This window comes from Gavia stellata, chromosome 15, assembly GCF_030936135.1.
Source record: "Gavia stellata isolate bGavSte3 chromosome 15, bGavSte3.hap2, whole genome shotgun sequence".
Classification (NCBI taxonomy): Eukaryota; Metazoa; Chordata; class Aves; order Gaviiformes; family Gaviidae; genus Gavia; species Gavia stellata.
Genome location: NC_082608.1, coordinates 4,198,424 through 4,218,103, shown reverse-complemented (window position 1 = coordinate 4,218,103; position 19,680 = coordinate 4,198,424). Strand labels below are relative to the sequence as shown.

Genomic DNA, 19,680 nt, shown 5'->3' with positions numbered 1-19,680 from the left:
ATTAGGAAGCCTTCTACGTTCGTATTAACACCAATTGAAAATGAAACAGTAAGACAAGAAACAGGAGTTTCTTATAGCTTGGCTAGGGATCTCACATTTTGGATACGCACTCAAGCTGAAATAGCAGGCACTTAAGCTTCATCTGCTTCTAGTCTGTTTTCTCACTAACATCTTTTTAAGCTATTTATTAAATTCCCGGGGAGCAATGGAAAATAGAAAGGCCGTATTAGGAGTGTAGCAGCCACAGCCCTTCTTTACTGAAGAAACCAAAATATCTCTAAGGAGACTGAGACGTGGTCTACATGGTTTTGGAGAAGAATTTCCCTTTCATCTTTTGGCAAAATACCACAAACCTGTCTGTCAGTTCAGTGAACATGTGAATACAGCTCCAGCAGTCTAAAGATGTTATTTCAAGACAGATACTTTCCTCCCCATATTTACACTGATATGAAACAGAATGCTAATACAACTATTTACACATAAAATCAGAGGGAACATACAGCTTTAGCAAGTGTTTAGATATGCTGTGAGGGAAATGATGATTAAAATCAGTCCACAAAGTACTGTACCTCTTGCTGTGAATTAAAATGGAAACAAATGGTTTAAAGAATTTTGAGTAATTCTGAGGAGCACCATCAAATAGCTCATGCCTTCATTTTTCCTATGTCTATTGGGAAGCATATCAGCAACTCCCAGTTCTAAAGCCTTTATCCTAGGTTAACCAATTGATTAAATAGTAAAGAACTGTAGTATGGCCCTCTAATATCAGTTTGCACTGTAAACTCCATAGCATTTACATACTTTGTAATTATTAGGTGATGTTGTACCTAACTGCTCTCAGCACTATTACAAAGTAGTAAACCATAACCAAATAAATCCTATACTTAGAGATTTATTTACATTAAAATATTGTAATTCAGGAGGCAGGAGACACATTTAAACGGAGTGTCTTTGTAATACAGTTCTAGATCTTTCGGTATTACCTTGCTCTTAGTACCTTCCATTCTTCATATAGAATATACAAAACCATGGTACTGGATTTGGGGGAATCTTGCAACTGACTCCTGACTTCTTGACTTGAAATGTGACAACAAGAAATTGTTACTATTATTAAAGTTGAATTAAGTTGTACTCAGGACAACTCCACTGCCCCAATCCAGTTTCAATGAAGAGTATGTAAAGATTCCAGGAATATCACACTGATTATAAACCTTCAGTTTCCCTTCCTCAGGGCATTTGGAGACAAAGGATTCATGTTAGTAGCCTATTACCCATGTCTTGACAACCTGTAATTCCCTCCTCCAACTACAACTCCTTAATCTTCCCTTTTCCTTCTCCCTGCCTCCGAGTTAAGTCTTGAACCTTTCATGGCAAGATTTCATCCTAATTGTGTAGATCTTATGCACTGGTGCCAAGTCAGAATAGTTTCAAATGAAAGGCTTTACTGACACTCAAAACTTGGCTTCCCAAAGATGGGTATCTGAGTCCTTCAGGAAATCAGCACCGAAAGGGCCTAGACCCCCAGTGCTGCTGAATAATCCCTGTTCTCATGGAAATTCTGGAGACGTAACTATAGTATAACTCAGCATCTTAACTTCTGTATAGATTCAACATACTTAATTTTAGCCATACAGATTTTGAAACCTTTATTCCATAAAGAAGGGGGCAGGAGGTGAGGGGAACCGAAGGGAAACAGTTAAGTTCCTTGCCTTATGACAGATTATTCTTCACAAAGACCATAGGAAAGAACCTCTAAACTACTTATCAAAGCTATCCTTTGTTTTATTTTCACTCCTTCTCCTCCTTTCCCCTATTCTCTATTTAAACAAGTTTTGCAATCTGTCTCCTGAAGCATGACAAAGGTGACAGCACAGCACAGCACACCACTTTGAGGACTAGGGTCTACCATTCAGAAACAGAAACTGTCAGCAGGGAGGTCTGGCTATGTAAGCCACATACTTCTTTACACTCGTATTCACCCAAAGCACGCTACCAACTTCCCAGTGCACGGAATTCCGTGATAACATATTACTAAACAAAACTCGGACAGGACTGGGCAGGCAGTTGTCTTTTGCCAGTCCATAAATGTTTTTTATGACTAGTGTTCTGATTGCTGGTATGCAGTAAGACAAGCTGCCCTTATTATACAATAAGCCTTTTTATAGAAGATGGTAATTTTTCCAGTGCTCCTGCTCTTTAAGGCTTTATGAGCACAACCACTCACTTCCAAAAGCACAAGCGATGGCAGAAGCTGTGCTTTTAATGCAGGTATTAACTGGTTGTTATTGTTTGGCTATTACTATTGTTTAAGAATATACACTAATTTAAGTGTCCAAAATAGGATCTGACACTCCCAGACAGGTGGTGTTGGACTACACAAATATCTTGGACTGCTTTGCTGGAAACTGCTTCCCTAGAAAAAAACCAAGCATCAGAAGAGCAGTACCAGTTTGATCCCGCCCCACTGAAGTACACAGCAGTTGTGATTTCAACAGCAGAAGAATATTACTTCTTTATAGTCTTTATTTCAGAGCCGGAGAAAAATATTGCATGATTTCCAAGCACTGCAATTAGTGACAGAGTGAGTAAAAAGCCATGTCTTCCTATAGCACTCTTGTTAGTTTTCAGAAACAGTGTTTGTGGCATTGATGTACAGGAAGGATTGTGGCCGGGTAATTGCATAGCATTCATCTTTACTGAAGTCTGCAGAACTGTGGGAAGCCACTGATTTTCTGGCCCATCAGCAGCATGGAAGAATACACCCTATCTGATTGCTTCACTGAGCATACAAACAAGCTGTTACCATGGGCCTAGCATACGTACTGAAAAAAGCAGCTGAGTATTGTGTATATTATTTTTTGCTAGCTATTTATAATTTATTCTGCACCTTCTCAAGTATGTGTACTAAATAGCACTCTTCACTGACTTAACTTTTATTTTTCTTTCTCTCTCTTTCTCGTCTGTAATCGAACACCTCTTGCAATGTCTATCCTGAAGCATGCCAAAGGTGACCACGCATTACTTACCTTTAAGATCTGTATCTTGAAGAAAAGTATGATACTGATTCCAGTCAAATTCCAGTTTAGTAAAAAAAGGGTGAGAGGCTGGACTTTTTCTGACACACCACTCTACAGAGTAGAGTAACGGACAACTTTTTTCAGACCACAAGGTGGAGCAGTAGATCCTTATAGATCTTTGTAGATCCTAACCTGATAATTAACATAACAGCAACCTACTGCGTTTATAGGAAAAAAAAAATTTACTGGGGGACCTAACAGGGTGGCTCATGATTTTCAAATACAGAGCTGCCCAGTAATAGCAATGATTGTTCCCAAGCAGACCCTTCTTGGATTTCCTGATTCATTTCATTTATTAGGATGTTATAGGAGTGGCAGCTTTTAGTGATGCCTAATTCACATCAAGGAGCTCACCTGTCAGCATGGCCACGACAGCAAAGAGACAATCCATTGATAACAAGATGTTACCCCCTGGACACGCCATGTTTTAAATAAGTGCAACATTAAAATGGAGGTACAGTCTTTTCCCCCCAATGAATGATACAGGAGGAAATAATTTCTCAAATACTAAGTTTAGGAGGTTGTTCTCTGCAGTCCCCTCAAAAGATTTACCTTTGGGAAACAAACAAGCTCCACACAGACTTCCACAACCATTCTACAATAAAGAGACATGCTTTTTTTTTTTCCCTTCTTCAATGTTAACGTAACCCGCAGGTCTCGGCGCCTTGCCTGCTTGGCAGAAGCATCATTATTTCACAACACCAGTAACAGAAAGCAAAGAGTTTCAGTGAGCAAGAACAATTAAGTGTATTGGACTAACTATGATATTAGAAAGTTCAAAGCCAAGTGTTATCAAAACATCAAGTTCACAGCTTAGAAGCTACTCAGAAGTATCTTTGCTACATGACTCTTTGTCAGCGCGCAGGACTGTATCTGTCTACTGATGTCCAATAAGACTGATGCCAGAAGAAAGCTCAAAAGCTCATGTGCCCGACTGAGGGGTGATTATAGCTGCACATAGGCATCTTATAAATAAGATTTATCACAAAACTAAGGAATAGTTTACGCTGTGCAGTGCTTTTGTCTCCTCTCTAAAAAGAAATGCAGATGTGTCAATGAGATCATGAGGCAGGTGTTGGTGAGACTGGAGACGCTCCAGGATTTTGTTTTGGGGAAGAGTTTGATCATTTGTGCCTTTTCTGCAGTTTGTTTCTCGTTTATGTATGGCTCTACAGCCTTAGTTAAAATCAATAGATTCGTAAACCACAAGGGAGAAATCCTGACCCAGCTGAAGTCAATGGGTGGTTTTTTTCCATTGACGTCACCAGAGCCAGGATTTCAACCCAAATAACAGACGTCTCTCTCTTAAGGACTCCTAAGTAGACAGAATTTCCAGACTAAGAATTATGTGAGAAGAAAAACAGAGTAAAGTAATAAAAAACTGTTCAGACTAAACTGATACAGAAGACTTCCACTGACTAATAACTGATCTTCACTCAGTGCAATAGCTCAGTACTTTACCTAATAAGAAAATGTCAGGACTTACATAGATGATGGTCATTATTACACAAAATGAATTTACTCTGTGAGAGTTAGACTATGACCTCGGCATTCTCCTATGTAGGGCTCAAGCAATAAAAAAAAGTACTATTTTAAGAAGTGCTTTTTACTCTCACAGTTTCGTAGAGACAAATGATTAGGCAAGAGTCTCTTTCTAGCTCTCAAGGCTAAAGAGAAAAGCTGGGAAAATACAAAGCAAGTACAAGACTAAAAACCAGCAGGCAAATAAAAGGATTGGACTAGAAGATCTTACATTTTAAGACATTTTAAATTGTTCTGGGGCCTAACCCATGGGTTTTGAACTTTCGAAACTGGCGGTTGGGGGAATATAGCTGGCATCAGTTACTCTCTCTCCCTTGACTCTTCCCTAAAAGACAGTGACAGAAAACAGTTACCAGGCTATTCCTAAATTGCAGGTTAATCTTTCATTGATGCATACAGAGGCTGATGACAAAATCAATGTCTCTAACCCTAAAGTAAGAGGCTTGGAGATCTTCAAGATCACCTATATTTTTCCTTCTAAATACAGTTTTACAGTCATGAGGTATTATGTGTTTAAAAGCTGTTTAGAAATATGAAACAAAATACAGCTGTGTGATAAGCTGAAAACACCAAACTCAGCCACACTGATTTATCATACAGTCTGAGTAATCAGTGAATAAAATTGCCCCACAATCTGCTCTAGCAAAAGTTTGCACTGTGATAAGAAGGATTTTGCTTCAAACTGTTAATAGGCCTCTGCTTCATCTTGGCAGTGAGCTATGATGGGCCCTGAGGTCATTTTCACATTCTTCTATGGCATTTCAAGCTAGGAGGCCCTGTGCAGAATGGCAGTGATAAAGTATGTACTGGACAGCTTGGACTGAGGGGAAAATCTGCTTCATTGCCTGAAGCCTATTAGGAAAACAGTCCACTAAATAAGAACAAACATAAAGCTCAGGATTCAAACTTAAATAAAAACTTTTGTCTGATTAATTCCCACAGAAGAGGGAGAGTAGTTGGGCAGAAAATGAAGGAAGGGTGTTGCTAGCCAGTACAGCTAGATTGATGCAGCACTGTTGTGGTTTCATACTGGTCTAGGTGAGACTCAGTTTACCCTTTGGAGCAAGGGAGCATCAAGGGAAGTAGTTCTTATAGTCCTCCTGTTGCAGGGATGCTCCTGGAAAGTTTTGCTTTGTGCCCACAGTCCCCAAATTCTCAGAGACCCCACCTGATGGCTCTGCTTTGCATACAGAGTATTACCAGCACTACCCTAGGCCAAATACAGATTTTTTTCACATGGAAAGGTTTTCTGTGAAGAATGCTGTGACTGTTTTTGTGAAATTCTTGTGTTCAGTGCTAACAGAAAGGTACAAAGTAAAAAAGCCACAGCCATTTGGAAGCTACCCTCGCCCAGACCTTCCAAAATTCTAGCACAATCCAATAGCAACTATAAACTTTGGTAAGAGTACGGGGTTTTGCATTGTTCTAGGCAATTATGCAGTAGTAGCCATCACTGTAATGGTAAATTTGCCAAAATCATTGCTAACAGCTTCACACACAGCCATTAAAGTTTACAAATAAATTAAATTCATGTAATGTGTCTTATGTAAGAAAATATTATTTATGGCTAGGTAGCATACTATCCATTTCAAAATATGTGTGAAATCTGTACTTTGTAGTTTATATAGCATGTCTAAGAAATATAGATGTACCAGAAAACTGTACATAAAGAATACTTCCCAGTAGTGTTGACAGAAAACATAGGTGGGTTATAATAAAACATGGAGAATGGCTTTATAGTGTATGTAACCGTTTGCCTTCTACTTTAAAGCCCTGTATAAATATGCATTATATGTAGTTTACAGTATAGTTATTCTGCTTCCTTTAGTGGCATCAGAAAGAACATTCATCCCGAAGGCTTCATTTATAATGACTGAGAGTAAAGGTTAGATTTACTAGAATTCTTATAGATAGGAACGTATAACTGTCTCATACTTCTGGGATAGAACATAACCCTTTATTGGTAGGAAGAATTTAGAGGATTTCATTTGTAAAGATTAAGATAGTACAGAAAATATTACACTATTACAAATAAATCTCTAATAAAGCCTGGAAGGAAAAGGAATGTTTTGCTTTGGTCATTGAGTCCAAAAATTGAAGTTACAACTTAAAATTGGATTAATCACTAAACGGTAAGGCAAGTTTTAAGTGTACCTCAGAGTGTTTATACTTGATTCTTCTCTAGCAGAATTTCAAGGCATTTACCTCCTATTGGTTTGTACATTAATCCTCTTGAAAGCTGCCTGGCACTTGTCTAGAGCTGATTTAAGATGCCTTAAGCATTTTGTTTTACCCTGGCACAGTTATGAATCTCATGCTGCCTAAAATGGGTACTGTGTCCTCTCCAGAGGGTGCTTAATTTTGGGACTGTTTTTTATTTTGACAACCTGCAAAAGAAAAGCAGTCTTTAAGAGAAACACCCTCCATCTGAGGTTGTGTTGTGAACCAGAAATTGCACTGCTACGTGTACAAAACAAAGCACACTGAACATGCCTTGTCTCACTGGGTACATTAGCTACTACTGTGGCTCTAGTTAGCTCTGCCAGGGCAGTCGCATCACCTCATATTAGGCACCCAGCGCAGGTGACATAACTAGGAGGTGACTGTCCCTGTGTATACCCTGTACAATGTACACAGGACAGCGAGCGGCTCCCACAAGGGCAATCCTGAGAATGCTAGAAAGAGTAGAAAGACCAAAGCAAGGACTAACACTGCCTAAATGAGGGGCTGAAATCCAGAGGATTCATCCCAGGCTTTTTCTAGTAACGTGGAGGAACATCTCGGGGATATAAACTTGGCATTCCTGAAGCATCAAATGCACAGCTCAGGAAGTGGGTACCATAACTTAATGTGGGTACAAAAAGTGCCCACAGCTCTTCAACCTGCCAATATATGAACCTGCTACACCAAGAAATAGGTGTAAGGTGGGAATTTTAGACAGAAAAGCAGGAATCGCTATTACACTGTAATTCATTAGTTTAGTTCAGTCAGTCTCTACAGATTATAAGAAGGCGGCAGAAACACTTGATTGCAGCGCTTAAGCATCTTCACAGGAGGGAAACAAAGTATTGCAGGGTATTTTAATTTATCGGTGAAAGCACTGCCACAATCAAATGTCAGATATATTCAAATTAGAAATAATAATTTTTTAATTGTTTTTTATAACACCAAAGTTATTAACCTATGAAATAAACTACCAAAAAAAGCAAAGAATCTGCCTGGTATCTTCAAATCAGGATTGTTTGTTTTTCTGTCTGCAACTCCGTTTATGTTAGACAGGAAGTTAGATCAAAGTATCTAACAATCCATTCTGGCATCACAATCAGATGGATCCACGAATTTTGAAAACATTCATTTGACTGATACAAAACAAACAAAAATGAACATACAAGTTCTCTGAGAAAAGGAAGAGAAAGCTATGACTAACAGGCTGTATCTGAACCGAAGCAAAACTGTAGTTGCCAAAATCTCCCTGGCACCAAGCAAGGACTTCCCTACATTTAAGAGACAGCTAAAGCTGATGAAGTAGTATTTCCTTTCATGTACATGACTATATTCTGTACATCACAGAAAATAGTTTTTCAGTACCCACATTTCAAGGAAAACTTGCCACATGAGGTTCTGTTATTATGGATTTTCTAGTGCTGGAATCCAGCAAAACTGGCTTATCTTGATCCACAAGCTCACAGCAAATAGCTTCCGATGTCTCAATTCAAAAATATTTTTAGCCATGGATGTTCTGCCACCAATAAATCAGGGTACACTTTGACAGACCCTTGATTTTGTACATCTCAAGTACAGCCTACACCTTACATGGGTGGTTTTGTTGATATGGAATTGCAGGTGAATATATCCTTGTGTCACCCGTAATAATTGCAAGGTTGGGGAAAAAACACGAATAGAACACTCCTATTAATAAAATTATAGAATAGCATTTTTTCCTCTTAATGTAGCATCCCTTAGGCTTCCAGTCACGTCTATTGTGAAGCAGCAGTGTTCTCCAGCCAGGCATCTGCACGCTGACCTGGCAGTCCAACACTATGCGCTTCCCCTGACCAGCACTTTCTGAAGAGCTTTTGAACTAGAAAGTTTGCCAGTTTGTTCCCAACAGTGTTAGCTGCTCCAGGAGAGGAGACATCTACTCCTACAAACCCTGTCCTATTGAACATTAGTAGTAGGGATTTCATAAATCACGTAACAAAACAGTCTACAACTTGGCTCCACAGTCCAGCTCACTTACTCTCTCATTTCTTGTTTAAACCAGCCAGGTAGTTAACAAAGAAAAAGGCACAAAATCAACAAGATGGATTTGAGCAGGAATGTTAGTAGCTAGACCTTCACATTGTTAGAAACTCCAGGTTATTTACTTACCAAACTACTGCCAAAACTCACCTTGATGCTAATTCATTTATTTAGAAACAAAGGGGCCAGCTCTAATAGTTCCTTTGCTATGAGGAGGCACGATGTAAAACCAAAAGCTGTCACTGCAACCCTGTAAAGCAGATTGTTGGACTTCCTATGGTCACACTCACAGCAGAAGACGGGAATGGCTTGATTTCCTAAGCTAGCAGCAGTGAGAGTGTTGTGAAGGTCAGCAACAGGGACACCCCGCAAAGCTCCAGATCTCCCACTGCCACACTGGACATCTTGGACCAACCTGAGTTATATTATCTCAAACCCACCGTGTCTCTTTATTTATTCTTTAATTCCCTATCAAACAACATAGGCCAGGGTTCTGTTCCTGTACGTTCCTGCGATTATCTTTAAACTATACACTGTTGTAAACGTGACCATTTCATTAATTTATGTAAATAGGACCTTAGCCAATGACTTGGGTGTTATTTATGAATGAATCATGCTGCTCTGAGTGGCTGGGTATATTTAACTCTCATTAATTTGTTCAAAATAGCTACTAATGGGTTTCTTTAGCTCATTACTCTTGTAACAAAAAGCCAAAGAGATGACTGGGTTTGCATGGAAGGGCTTGGGTAACCCTTTCTGTTACAACCCAGTGACCAGCTTATAAATACATTGCACTTCAAGCCCCTTCAAGTGATTTCAAGGCAGCAGCAGGTTAACAGCTCGAGACAAAAAATGCAGGCTTCAGTTGGCATCAGCCCATGAACAGCATTGAACCATTTCTGGAAACTATTTGTTTTCACTTTCTTTTGAGTGAAAGGAACGCTATTAAAATTGGAATTCTGGAAAAACCGAAGGCTCTGAGCCGAAATTGAGAGTAGAAATATAAATAGGTTCAAATCTAGCAATGGTTTGTTAGAGGGAGTAGCTAAATATAAGGGCTTCAAAAGAAACATGTCACTCACCATGGTATAGCTCCACTGGTTTTATGATTCAGAAATACTTTCCATGAAAAAGGTTGTATACTTGGAAGATTTTATTGCATACTTGGAGGATTTTATATGTGCAAAGTGCTGCTGAAGTTTTTATAGTATGTCATGCGATCTGTTTTGCAGAAAAATGTTATTTTTGACTACTATAATCTATTGCTGGCTGGGCTCAACAGCATCCTACAGCTGCTGTTAAAATCATCATCTTGGCTTTGACACTGAGGTTACATCATGTTCCTCTGTATCTCTGACTTCTCTTTGCTGTACCATGCAAACCCTTATTGCTTTTAATCTCAGGTCAGTAAAGGTCTGCCCTTCCACCCCTTCTTCCCAGGAGTCAGCAGCAGGCTCAAGCTCACCTTCTTCAGAGGTGCCCTGGGTGGCTGTGCAAGCCAGCTGGTAGCTAGTCTGCTGAAGAGCGGGAACTAACGTACTAAGAAATGCCTGCCTTTCCGATTACCTAGTTTTTCTACCTATGGCGATACTGTGCAATCTAGATTTCAAGATCTCTGTATCGGGGACTTCCTTTTTCATTCACAAGAGTCTGCACAGATTAGAGTTTCCACCCATTCTCCTCCTTGTCCGAGCAAACGTACTGCATTCTATCAACTGTTTGCTAATACTGTTTGAAGTACTATTTATTCTGCATGAAAAAAACAAGCAGTGTTGATCAGATAGGGAGATTGACTTGTATTTCAATTCACCAGTTGGGAGATCTTTGTTTTCAGACTCTTTCCCTGCACAAATACGGGAAACACTCCTATCTGAAAATATACTGCAGTATTTGCTCGAAGTTTGTTGTTTTAGCAGACATCCCTACCAGTTAACATTTTGACTAGAATAACCATGGTAACAAAGGCAGAAGGCTAACGAGCACAAACAGTTCAAAGTTGTTTCAACTACCCCTTATCCTGTCCTGCTTCTTGTATGTGCATCAACAAATCCTTTTAGGATAACAGCAGCTGTTTAAATGATCTTTTTTCAGTCATTAGTAAATTAATGCTTCTTTCTTTCTGGTATTTAAAAGCGAGATGAGACCTCCCTGTAGGATTGAGAGGAGTATTTAGAGCTGTATTCCTCTTTGCTTCCCACCCCCTAGGATGCTGTGAATGCTGAAGAACAGAGGGAGGAGACACTCTTTTCATGGTTTCTGTTGTACCAAAATTAAGAGGTGGTTTTGGCACTGAAGACAGGAATGCAAAGCCTGTCTTGTATTTTGTCCTTCATTAATTAAATCTAATAGTGTTTTTTTAAAAACTTCTGTGTAAATTTCCACTTGAAGTTTTACACAGATGGTTCTTCTAGAAGCTGAGGGTTTGACCTAATCTAGTTTTGCGTAAGACATAAGGCTGTCTTAACTCCATGTATACACTGGTACCTTAAGGGATGTATATGGATCTCATGAAATCTGTAAACAGAGAGATGTAGCTATTCACAACAGTCCAAGGCCAGCCTGTGGCTTTTGAGCTGCAGGTGACTCAGTAGCAAGTTAAGTACGGCTCTTATGCCAGGGCTGTATTACAGATGTTAATTACTTCAGATTTTTAGCTGTAAAGGGAAATTAGGAACCACTAGGGATTGCTGAGACCAGTATTGCCTTGAGGGATGCAGCTGTGTGCTCAGCCCCATCCCATCACACAGTGGGGGAGTGGAACGCCCTCGAGCGCTATCAGTATGTTACTGCCAAGGCAGCAATCCCACAGATTGCATTCCCTCAGCTCTCTGAGGTAGGTAGGTCTTGGCAAGCTAGTCTGAAGTGTTAGCCAAACTGTGTGCTCCCTAAGAGTTCAGCTGTCTGGACTATACAAATCCGACTGGCCCCTTGCATTCACGCAAGTAAAGCACAGCAGTTTCTCTGGCCAGCAGCACAGGCGGGAGTGACACAGCTGGCGTCACGTCACTCTTCCTAACACATTTTGACTTCACAGACCAGGTAGGCATTAACAGCAAGGCTGCTCCTTCAGAGAAGTCTGGTATGATGCTCAAATTCACACCAGTGGACCTAAAGCAAGAGGCCCACCGGGATGTTGGTTTGCCTCCTCCCCGGCCCACAGGCTGTTAGAATCACACTCGTGCAGGACGGTATGAAGTCTCCTTCCAAACAACACCTCTTGTTCATAAGATACTGTACACAAACCAGTCCTGTGATGGAGCCCCTGTGCAACCACAGAGTGAGGTTGATCATGTATCACACATATGCTGTTTATAAGCATTTGCACACCATTCTAGGTTGCAGCAATTTGAATGATACTTTGACCATCATTTATTTTCCGCTGAAGTGCCCATGATCTCAGAAAGGGTTCAGTGAACACCAAGAAGTTTGATTCTGGATATTGGCTAGGAAGAGAAGAGCAAATACCAAGATATTTACAAAATACCTAACTTTTTGGTATTTTTTACCTAATCAGAAGTTGCTAAGCAAGAAGTTTCCAGAAGTCTCCAAAACATGAAGTCAAATTAACGTGACTAAGCACCCCTACCTTTGGTATTTATCTCTACTTCAAAATACTTCAATCATTTAGTTACCTGAAAAGTAACCCAGCTATGAAACCCTGCCATACTGCGTAACTGCTCTTTGCTGAAAATTACACCACACTTTAGTAATCCCTTGCGGGGGCAGGGCGGGGGCAGAAAAAAGAGAAAGAAACCTCCTTTAACTAAAGCCTGGAATGACTCGCAGCCAAATAGATGACGCTTAAGCAAGTTATGCCTAAGTACAGTACACTTCACAGTTCATCATGGTATTAGTCATACTTAGAAAACATGTATTTTAAACTAGCATTTAATACGTATGTCCAGTACACATCTCCAGGATTAATTTTCTCAAAAAGAAATTCCCCTGTTCAATTTGTGGCATCATGTTCTCCACAGTCTTTTGACATTAAAGTTACAGCACTCTGTGCAAACACCACACCTCCCAAATACAAGCTAGTTTGTGAGTCAGCTCCACGAACTGTAATACTATCAAAGCAAGACAAGTATGGCACTTCAAAGGCTGTCACTTACAAGAAACCTGACAATAAAACCACCTATAATAATTTTTCTAGATACTAGATATAGTGAAAGCAATACGTAGTGTCCCAGATTGATTTAGCTGAGTATGTTTCAACATGAACAGAGCTCAGAACTGCAGGGTACCAAGTATTTTTTGAATACAAGTATTTTTTTCTCTACTATATTCAAACATATGACAGTTTAACATGACAATCATAGAAAGGAATGGCACTGAAATATCATTAAAACATGTTTCACTGGCAGCTTAGCGTAGTAGCTTATGTGAATGCAGGTTGCCTTCACACTACACACCATATAAACAGCATGAATAAGAAGATTCTTGCCCCTAAAGTGATACAACCAATATATTTCAGCTTTTAGGATACATTCTCAAAGCTTTAAGCTATTCTCTATGTCTTTTGATACACCTTGTCTTTCTGTTTCATTGCAAGATTTCAACTTTCAAATGCCTAAACTTACGACTGAATGCTCAATACATTGTCCTTACCATTATGGTACAGCATGTTCCTTTTAGTCATACCACAAATCTACTTCTAAGAGAACAGAGATTAGTTTTCCCTTCTTATTCTCCAGTATATACTCAAAATTCCCTCTCTGAACAGTCATGCTAGGCAGCTTAGCCTAGTAACATCAGTGGAAAGCAAACATGAAAGGTAAAGGAGCAACAACTATTCAGACTTTTAAAAGTGCAACAGTACTTCCAGAAGTACTTTTTAAGTACACAGTTCACTCCGCTTGCTGGCATGATTCAGATAGCTACAGTCATGCTTTTATACTTTGATAGACTACACATACTTTATGTAAGTTTATATATTTAGAAGCAGTGCAAACTTACTTCCTTTTGCAAGGGAAGTTTTCAAATTACTAAACCAGTACAGTGGATTTTGAAGGTTTGCAAAAGTTCCTACTACTTGCTATTGCGAGAAATAAACAGCTGCTGCTGTTTTTCTTTTCTCTTTTGCTGAACAATTTAACCGTGATTTTCACAATCTAGTTCCTTTTTCATAGGTAACTCCTAAGGAGAGCAGTCAGTCATTCAGAATATGTAGTTACTCTGTCAGCTCCTTATTTATCAAAACAACCTAATCATTTTTTATACAATATTTACATGAATTGAACTGTTCTGGACCAAGTAAGCTATGCAATAAAAGAAAAACTACACTTCACAGGTACCACAAAGTAGAGTACTGACAGAGCACCCAGTTATTAAACATGACATCAACTGTAATTGTTTCATAGTATCATATGTAGCCATGCGCTGGAGGAGTCTTCTTTCTGTAACCTGGATCATGTTAAATAGCTAAGAAATTTTCAGGTGGTTGCTACATTAGATGATCCTTTTGTCTTGCAGTTGGCAATACTTTTTATGATAGTAGCACTGACACATCAGGATTTTTCCACAGGTGACAGTTTCTGTGGTACGAACTCACAGGACGATCGTCAGTCAAATCAAGTTACGTATTCCAGGAAGGTGCAAGCAGCCCCAGCACTGTCCTGCTGCAATATAAAGATGCTGTACTTGGGCCCAGCAGTGACACCTAGCACATACTCCACATTAATGGCCAGAAGTATCACTAGGTTGGAAAGGGGTGTGTTGTTTAACACATTTCATAAGAACAAGGGAATTTATTACAGCAAAAACCAAAATATGCCATGGAAGCCCAAATTCCATATGACTGACCAGTAGTGATTCATTTTCAAGCCAGGGGTTCCTGAAGACACCTTACACATGATATAAACCACACTTACAGGAACTCGCACGACATTTTTTTCCCCTCTGTTGCTGGTCTTCATGCTCCCTTTTGAACAAGCTACACTAAAAAACCTTCACAAAGTTTTCCATCGTCCCTTTCCCTTTTAGCCCTGCAAGTGTGTTCAGCATCATTTCTTCTTCAGTTAGGGATTAATTTTCAGACACACATTTTTTTCCCCCTTTGAAGCCAAAAAGCAGAGGGGAAACATTAGGGGGGAATAGGAACCATGGTCTACAGCTTTTTTCAGGGGTTCTGTCTCTGAGACCTTAAAAAAATACAGAAAAGGGCCAAGAGAACATGGGTTCTTCCTTCCTGATATTTCCTTTCTACTTCCCAAAGGCAGTGGCTCTGTCTTTAGCCAGTAAAAGTCAGCAATAGAGAAAGCAAAATATAACCAAAACATAGACTACAATGTCTAATTATTCTCTTTCCAGGTGCTTTTCTTATTCCCTACATCCTCTTCTTAATCATTGCTGGAATGCCCCTGTTCTATATGGAATTAGCACTGGGACAGTATAACCGAGAAGGGGCTGCCACTGTGTGGAAGATCTGTCCAGTTTTCAAAGGTAAGCGTCCCTCTGCTCACTTAAATAGCACGATGAGGGTGCCACACAGTTGTGATCACAAAGTAAAGGTCTCTCATCATTCCACAGACAGCATGATATTTGCTGACCTTTCCCCAACCCTCGAAGTCAGAAGTGTTTTTGTTATCACAGGTGGAGCACAAAATGGGAAAAGCCACAGAAATCATCTTCAGGGTGATGCTGAGGAGTGCAACAGAGAACAATGAGCAGAGGCAGTTCAGCCCTGTCCCCCCCTTTCCCCTGCATATTGGGGAGTGGGAGGAAGTGGGTATCTCTAGGTGGAGGGAGGGGTTGGCAATGCAAACATCTGGAAATACCAAATCCCATCCAGGTCAGTTCAGCCCTGTCTCCCCCAGTGACTAAGATAACCGCTGACTCCATTCAGCTCATTGTGTGGAGCTTTCTCTGCAGAAGTCAGCGTACGACAGTGGCTAGAACACTAAAATGGAGTTGTGAAGACTGTAGCACAGCTGCTAGACTTACAACATCACACGACTTGTCTGTGGCTCTGTACCTCAGTTTTCCTGTCTATGAAATGGGAGCAATGATTCTGATAGACTTTGTAAAGTGGTTTTCCAACCTAGCAATGAAAAGCGCTTATTAAAACCTGAACATTATTATTACTATTGAGTGTTTTCCACTAGGCTTAACTCTCCAGTGTCCTGAATAAAGAAAGCTGTGGAGTGTTGTCTTGTGCACTGAGTTGCAATCATTTTGCAAGAAAGAAATAGCCAAGGTTAGGTGTTTGGATACTGATCAGGGTGTTTGGCACTGATCAGGGATAAAGGGATCTCCCTGGGTGAAAGAAGCCATACGCTTTCTGTACATGAAACAAGTATTTCTTAAGGAGCCTCAAGAATTTTCTTAAGTATTGCTTACCAGCAAAAATTTTAAGTTCCCTTATATCTATACCAGATTATATCTAAAATCTTATGTAAAAGTCTTTTCAACACAGAGCTATCTGAAATGAAACGACTCAAGCTCAGCTGATCTTAAGAGGCTTAAAATTCAGATCATGTTCATCCCGTGACTGACAAAAGCTGAGGAGCGTAACGATAGCAATCCAAACTTGGCGGATCTGGTGCTTGGATGTAGGTTACACTGAGTAAATGTTAGTCGTCTTTCTCAAAATACAGCTTTCCTCTTCAAGGAGGCTAGTGCCACAGAATAGCAAAACTGCAGGTTTTTTTCTTATCAGTCAAACTCAAAACCCACAGCAAAATTAGAGATTTAATAAAAAAATAAGTAAGTGAGCTAATAAAATATGTGCCCCAAAAATTTAAAATTAATTCATATAGATTCACCTCGCCCTTCTATAATCCCTTCACGGGAGACAAAATTCATCCCACCACCCGGGAACCTGAAGACCCTTGCTCAATTCAAAATTCCTGCTGATATCAGTTAATACCTCTGGATAGCAATGAGGATTTTGAAAACCTAACTGCAAATTTAGACCTTAAGGATCTCAAACTGTTTGAGCCAAATACCACTGTGCTCAGAGGAACTCTATCTGTTGACTTCAGGATTGAAAAGATGATGAGAAAGGAAAACAGAACTTATTTCATGTATGGTCTCGTTGACATTCCAGCTGTGTTTTTAAGCTGACATTTTCAAGGTGGACTAAACCTACATTACTGTTGATTTTTAAGTGTTCTTATTACTAGGATATAGAATAGCATAAGTTATTTGATTCTCAAAAAGTAATAAGCATTGAGTTGTATTTGCACATCAGCACTAGTATGAACTCAGGACTTTAAAAGTTTTGACTGAATCTTCTGGTAACATACAAACACATTTTACTGCTAATGCTTTTGAGTTGTTTCTGGGATAACTCAAATCTCTCACTCATATGAAAAGTACACAGTCTACACAAATTTATAACAGCTTTACTAAATGAACAGCACTATAAAGTACTAATTTTAGCTACGAATATTATTGCTGTGAACTCTAAGGACGCTACTTCTAATGAGATGCTCTTATAACGCATGCATTTAAAAATATACCCTGTAACCTTTGCAACACAGTCTGTTTTCATCTCTGCATTTTCCAGGGTCTATTTTAGAGTGTGGGTGGTGCAGCATTACTTTTAAGAAAAGCTAGACCTAGAAAGTAGAGAGCAAATTAATTCCTAAACATTCTTATGATTTCAGAGGAGTGACAGGATCCAGTATTTTTCAATCTTGATATTAAATATCTATCATTGTCCTCCTGAATAGGAGGAATTTCAGGAACACTTTTTTAAACAGAAATCATCCAATTTCAGTGCAACATATATTATTCACACTTAGTATTTTAACATTCACATTAATATTTAAGGATTATCCCCTTAGGTGATTCCCCCCTCCCCGCTCCATTCTATTGATCATAATGTATCACTAGAGTTTGAGTGTTAATGTACTGGATTCATTTAAGCACCAAGGATTTGAAGATACTGTTTCATCTTTGCTTTCACAATCTTTTCCCCAATGTTAGGAACGAGCAAACTGGCCTATGTAGTAAAAGCCTCCTGAAGAGCAAAGAGTAACTTTGGTATATGCAGCAGTCTTTGAACTGCCTGCTCTTTCAGGGGCAGCATCTGTTCCTTATGCAAGTTTTAAACCAAGAATTAATACTCAAAGTGTGTGCTCCTTCCTTGCTTTATCAAGAAATACAAAAGCCTAATAATCTCCAACTGCTAGGCCTCCAAAAAACTAAACTGAAGAAAATTAGAAGTAAAGATTTATACTTAGATGCTGTGACAGTACAGTGACGATAGTCATAACACAGTGGTAGTCTCTACCTGTTATATGTAATACATACAACTTTGGAGTAGGGTTCAGAGAACAATGCTGTGCACACAGTAAAGGAAGAATGATATAAGACAAGGCAAAGCAAGCTTCCTGAACAATTCTGGCAACAAACTTTTCTTCTGCTCTGACATTAGTACCAAAGCTTCCTCCCAAACCACTGGAAAAAGTCCATTTTCATGAGGAGAGCATGCATTCTCTGGGGCTCTCTCATTAACAGCACCCTCCAAGCACAACTTCACAGTATGCAAAATACAAAACAAATGTTCAAAGTCAAAAGAGAATGCTTACAGTGGGGATTCTGTAATCCTGGGGAAATAATGAAATGGTTTGAACGTCCACACACAGTTTAGCCCCAAGCTTGATACTAACCAAGACTCACTGGCATGCCCAAGAACCACTTGAGCCCCTCAGTGGAATAACACAGGCTGTTTCATGCATGTTTTGGACCTAGTTACAAGCTGACAGGAGCCAATCTGGAGAGTAACAATGGGAAAGAAACAGGACAGGGATCAGTGTCTGTTCCAAACCAGCTCAGGGTGGGAGTGCGAGACATAGGGAAACTTCACTTAAGTCTTGAGCTTTACTTTTCCAAGAAAAGTTGCCAAGGACTCTGACATTATGAAGTGAGTTTCACTCCTGACATGGGCTTGCAATCTTCTGCATTGGAAGCAAATCAGCAACAGAGTTGTACAATAGCAAATTTTGACACTGCACTGCTTAATTTCATTTTCTGGCAAACAAATGGATTTGCTAAAAGCCAGTCATTTTCCAAAATAATTGATGTACTTTTTTGTTTTAAGGTCAGTGACACTGCGTCCACATATGTGTATGTAAATGACAAAAATTCCTTTTATTGGTCTAAAGATCTAAAATGAATTTGCATATACTGTTGCATGTAAAACACAATGTATAATCTAGTTTTCCTTTGTCTTTAGGTGTAGGCTATGCAGTGATACTCATAGCTCTTTACGTGGGTTTCTACTACAACGTTATCATAGCTTGGTCTCTGTATTACCTATTTTCATCATTCACATTTGAGCTGCCCTGGACGAACTGCGACAACAGTTGGAACAGCCCAAACTGTACAGATCCCAAACTCTTCAATGCATCAGTGCTTGGCAATGGTACCAAATACTCGAAGTACAAGCTTACTCCTGCAGCTGAATTTTATGAGTAAGTGTGGACTTAACTTCGCTATTTATTCAAAATTCTATGTCTAAGAGTGTTTCCTACAGAAGGTAAAACAGCTTAGCATCCAGACTCGAAAGTAAGCATAAGACTAAGGTTAAAATGCAGTTGCAATGTTGATCTGTATTCTTGTGTGAGTAAGACTCTTGCCTCTGCAAACTTTAGTTTTTCCAGCACAAATGCAATACTTGCCACTGAGCAATACAGAATTGGGCAAGACACAAATTTTCCCTCATTCTCCATTTTTATTTGCACCAACTTTGCCAGGGCAAGGAAACACAGCAATATTCTTACAAAGATGACTGCATGCGGAACTGAGCTGATTTTAAGGCTTTAAAATAATCATTTGTTCAACAGACTTGGCCTGTTTCTCCACTTGCAAA

At 39.5% G+C, this 19,680-nt stretch overlaps 1 protein-coding gene across 1 annotated transcript in view; it reads left to right on the top strand.

Annotated features, from left to right (window-relative positions):
- The window catches only part of SLC6A2 (solute carrier family 6 member 2), a 73,027-nt gene that overhangs the window by 9,391 nt on the left and 43,956 nt on the right, over positions 1 to 19,680 (top strand). Inside the window, exons 3-4 of the mRNA XM_059824706.1 lie at positions 15,171 to 15,302; positions 19,045 to 19,282. Of these exons, the coding sequence (XP_059680689.1) occupies positions 15,171 to 15,302; positions 19,045 to 19,282 (370 nt within the window). The remainder of the gene's footprint in view (positions 1 to 15,170; positions 15,303 to 19,044; positions 19,283 to 19,680) is intronic.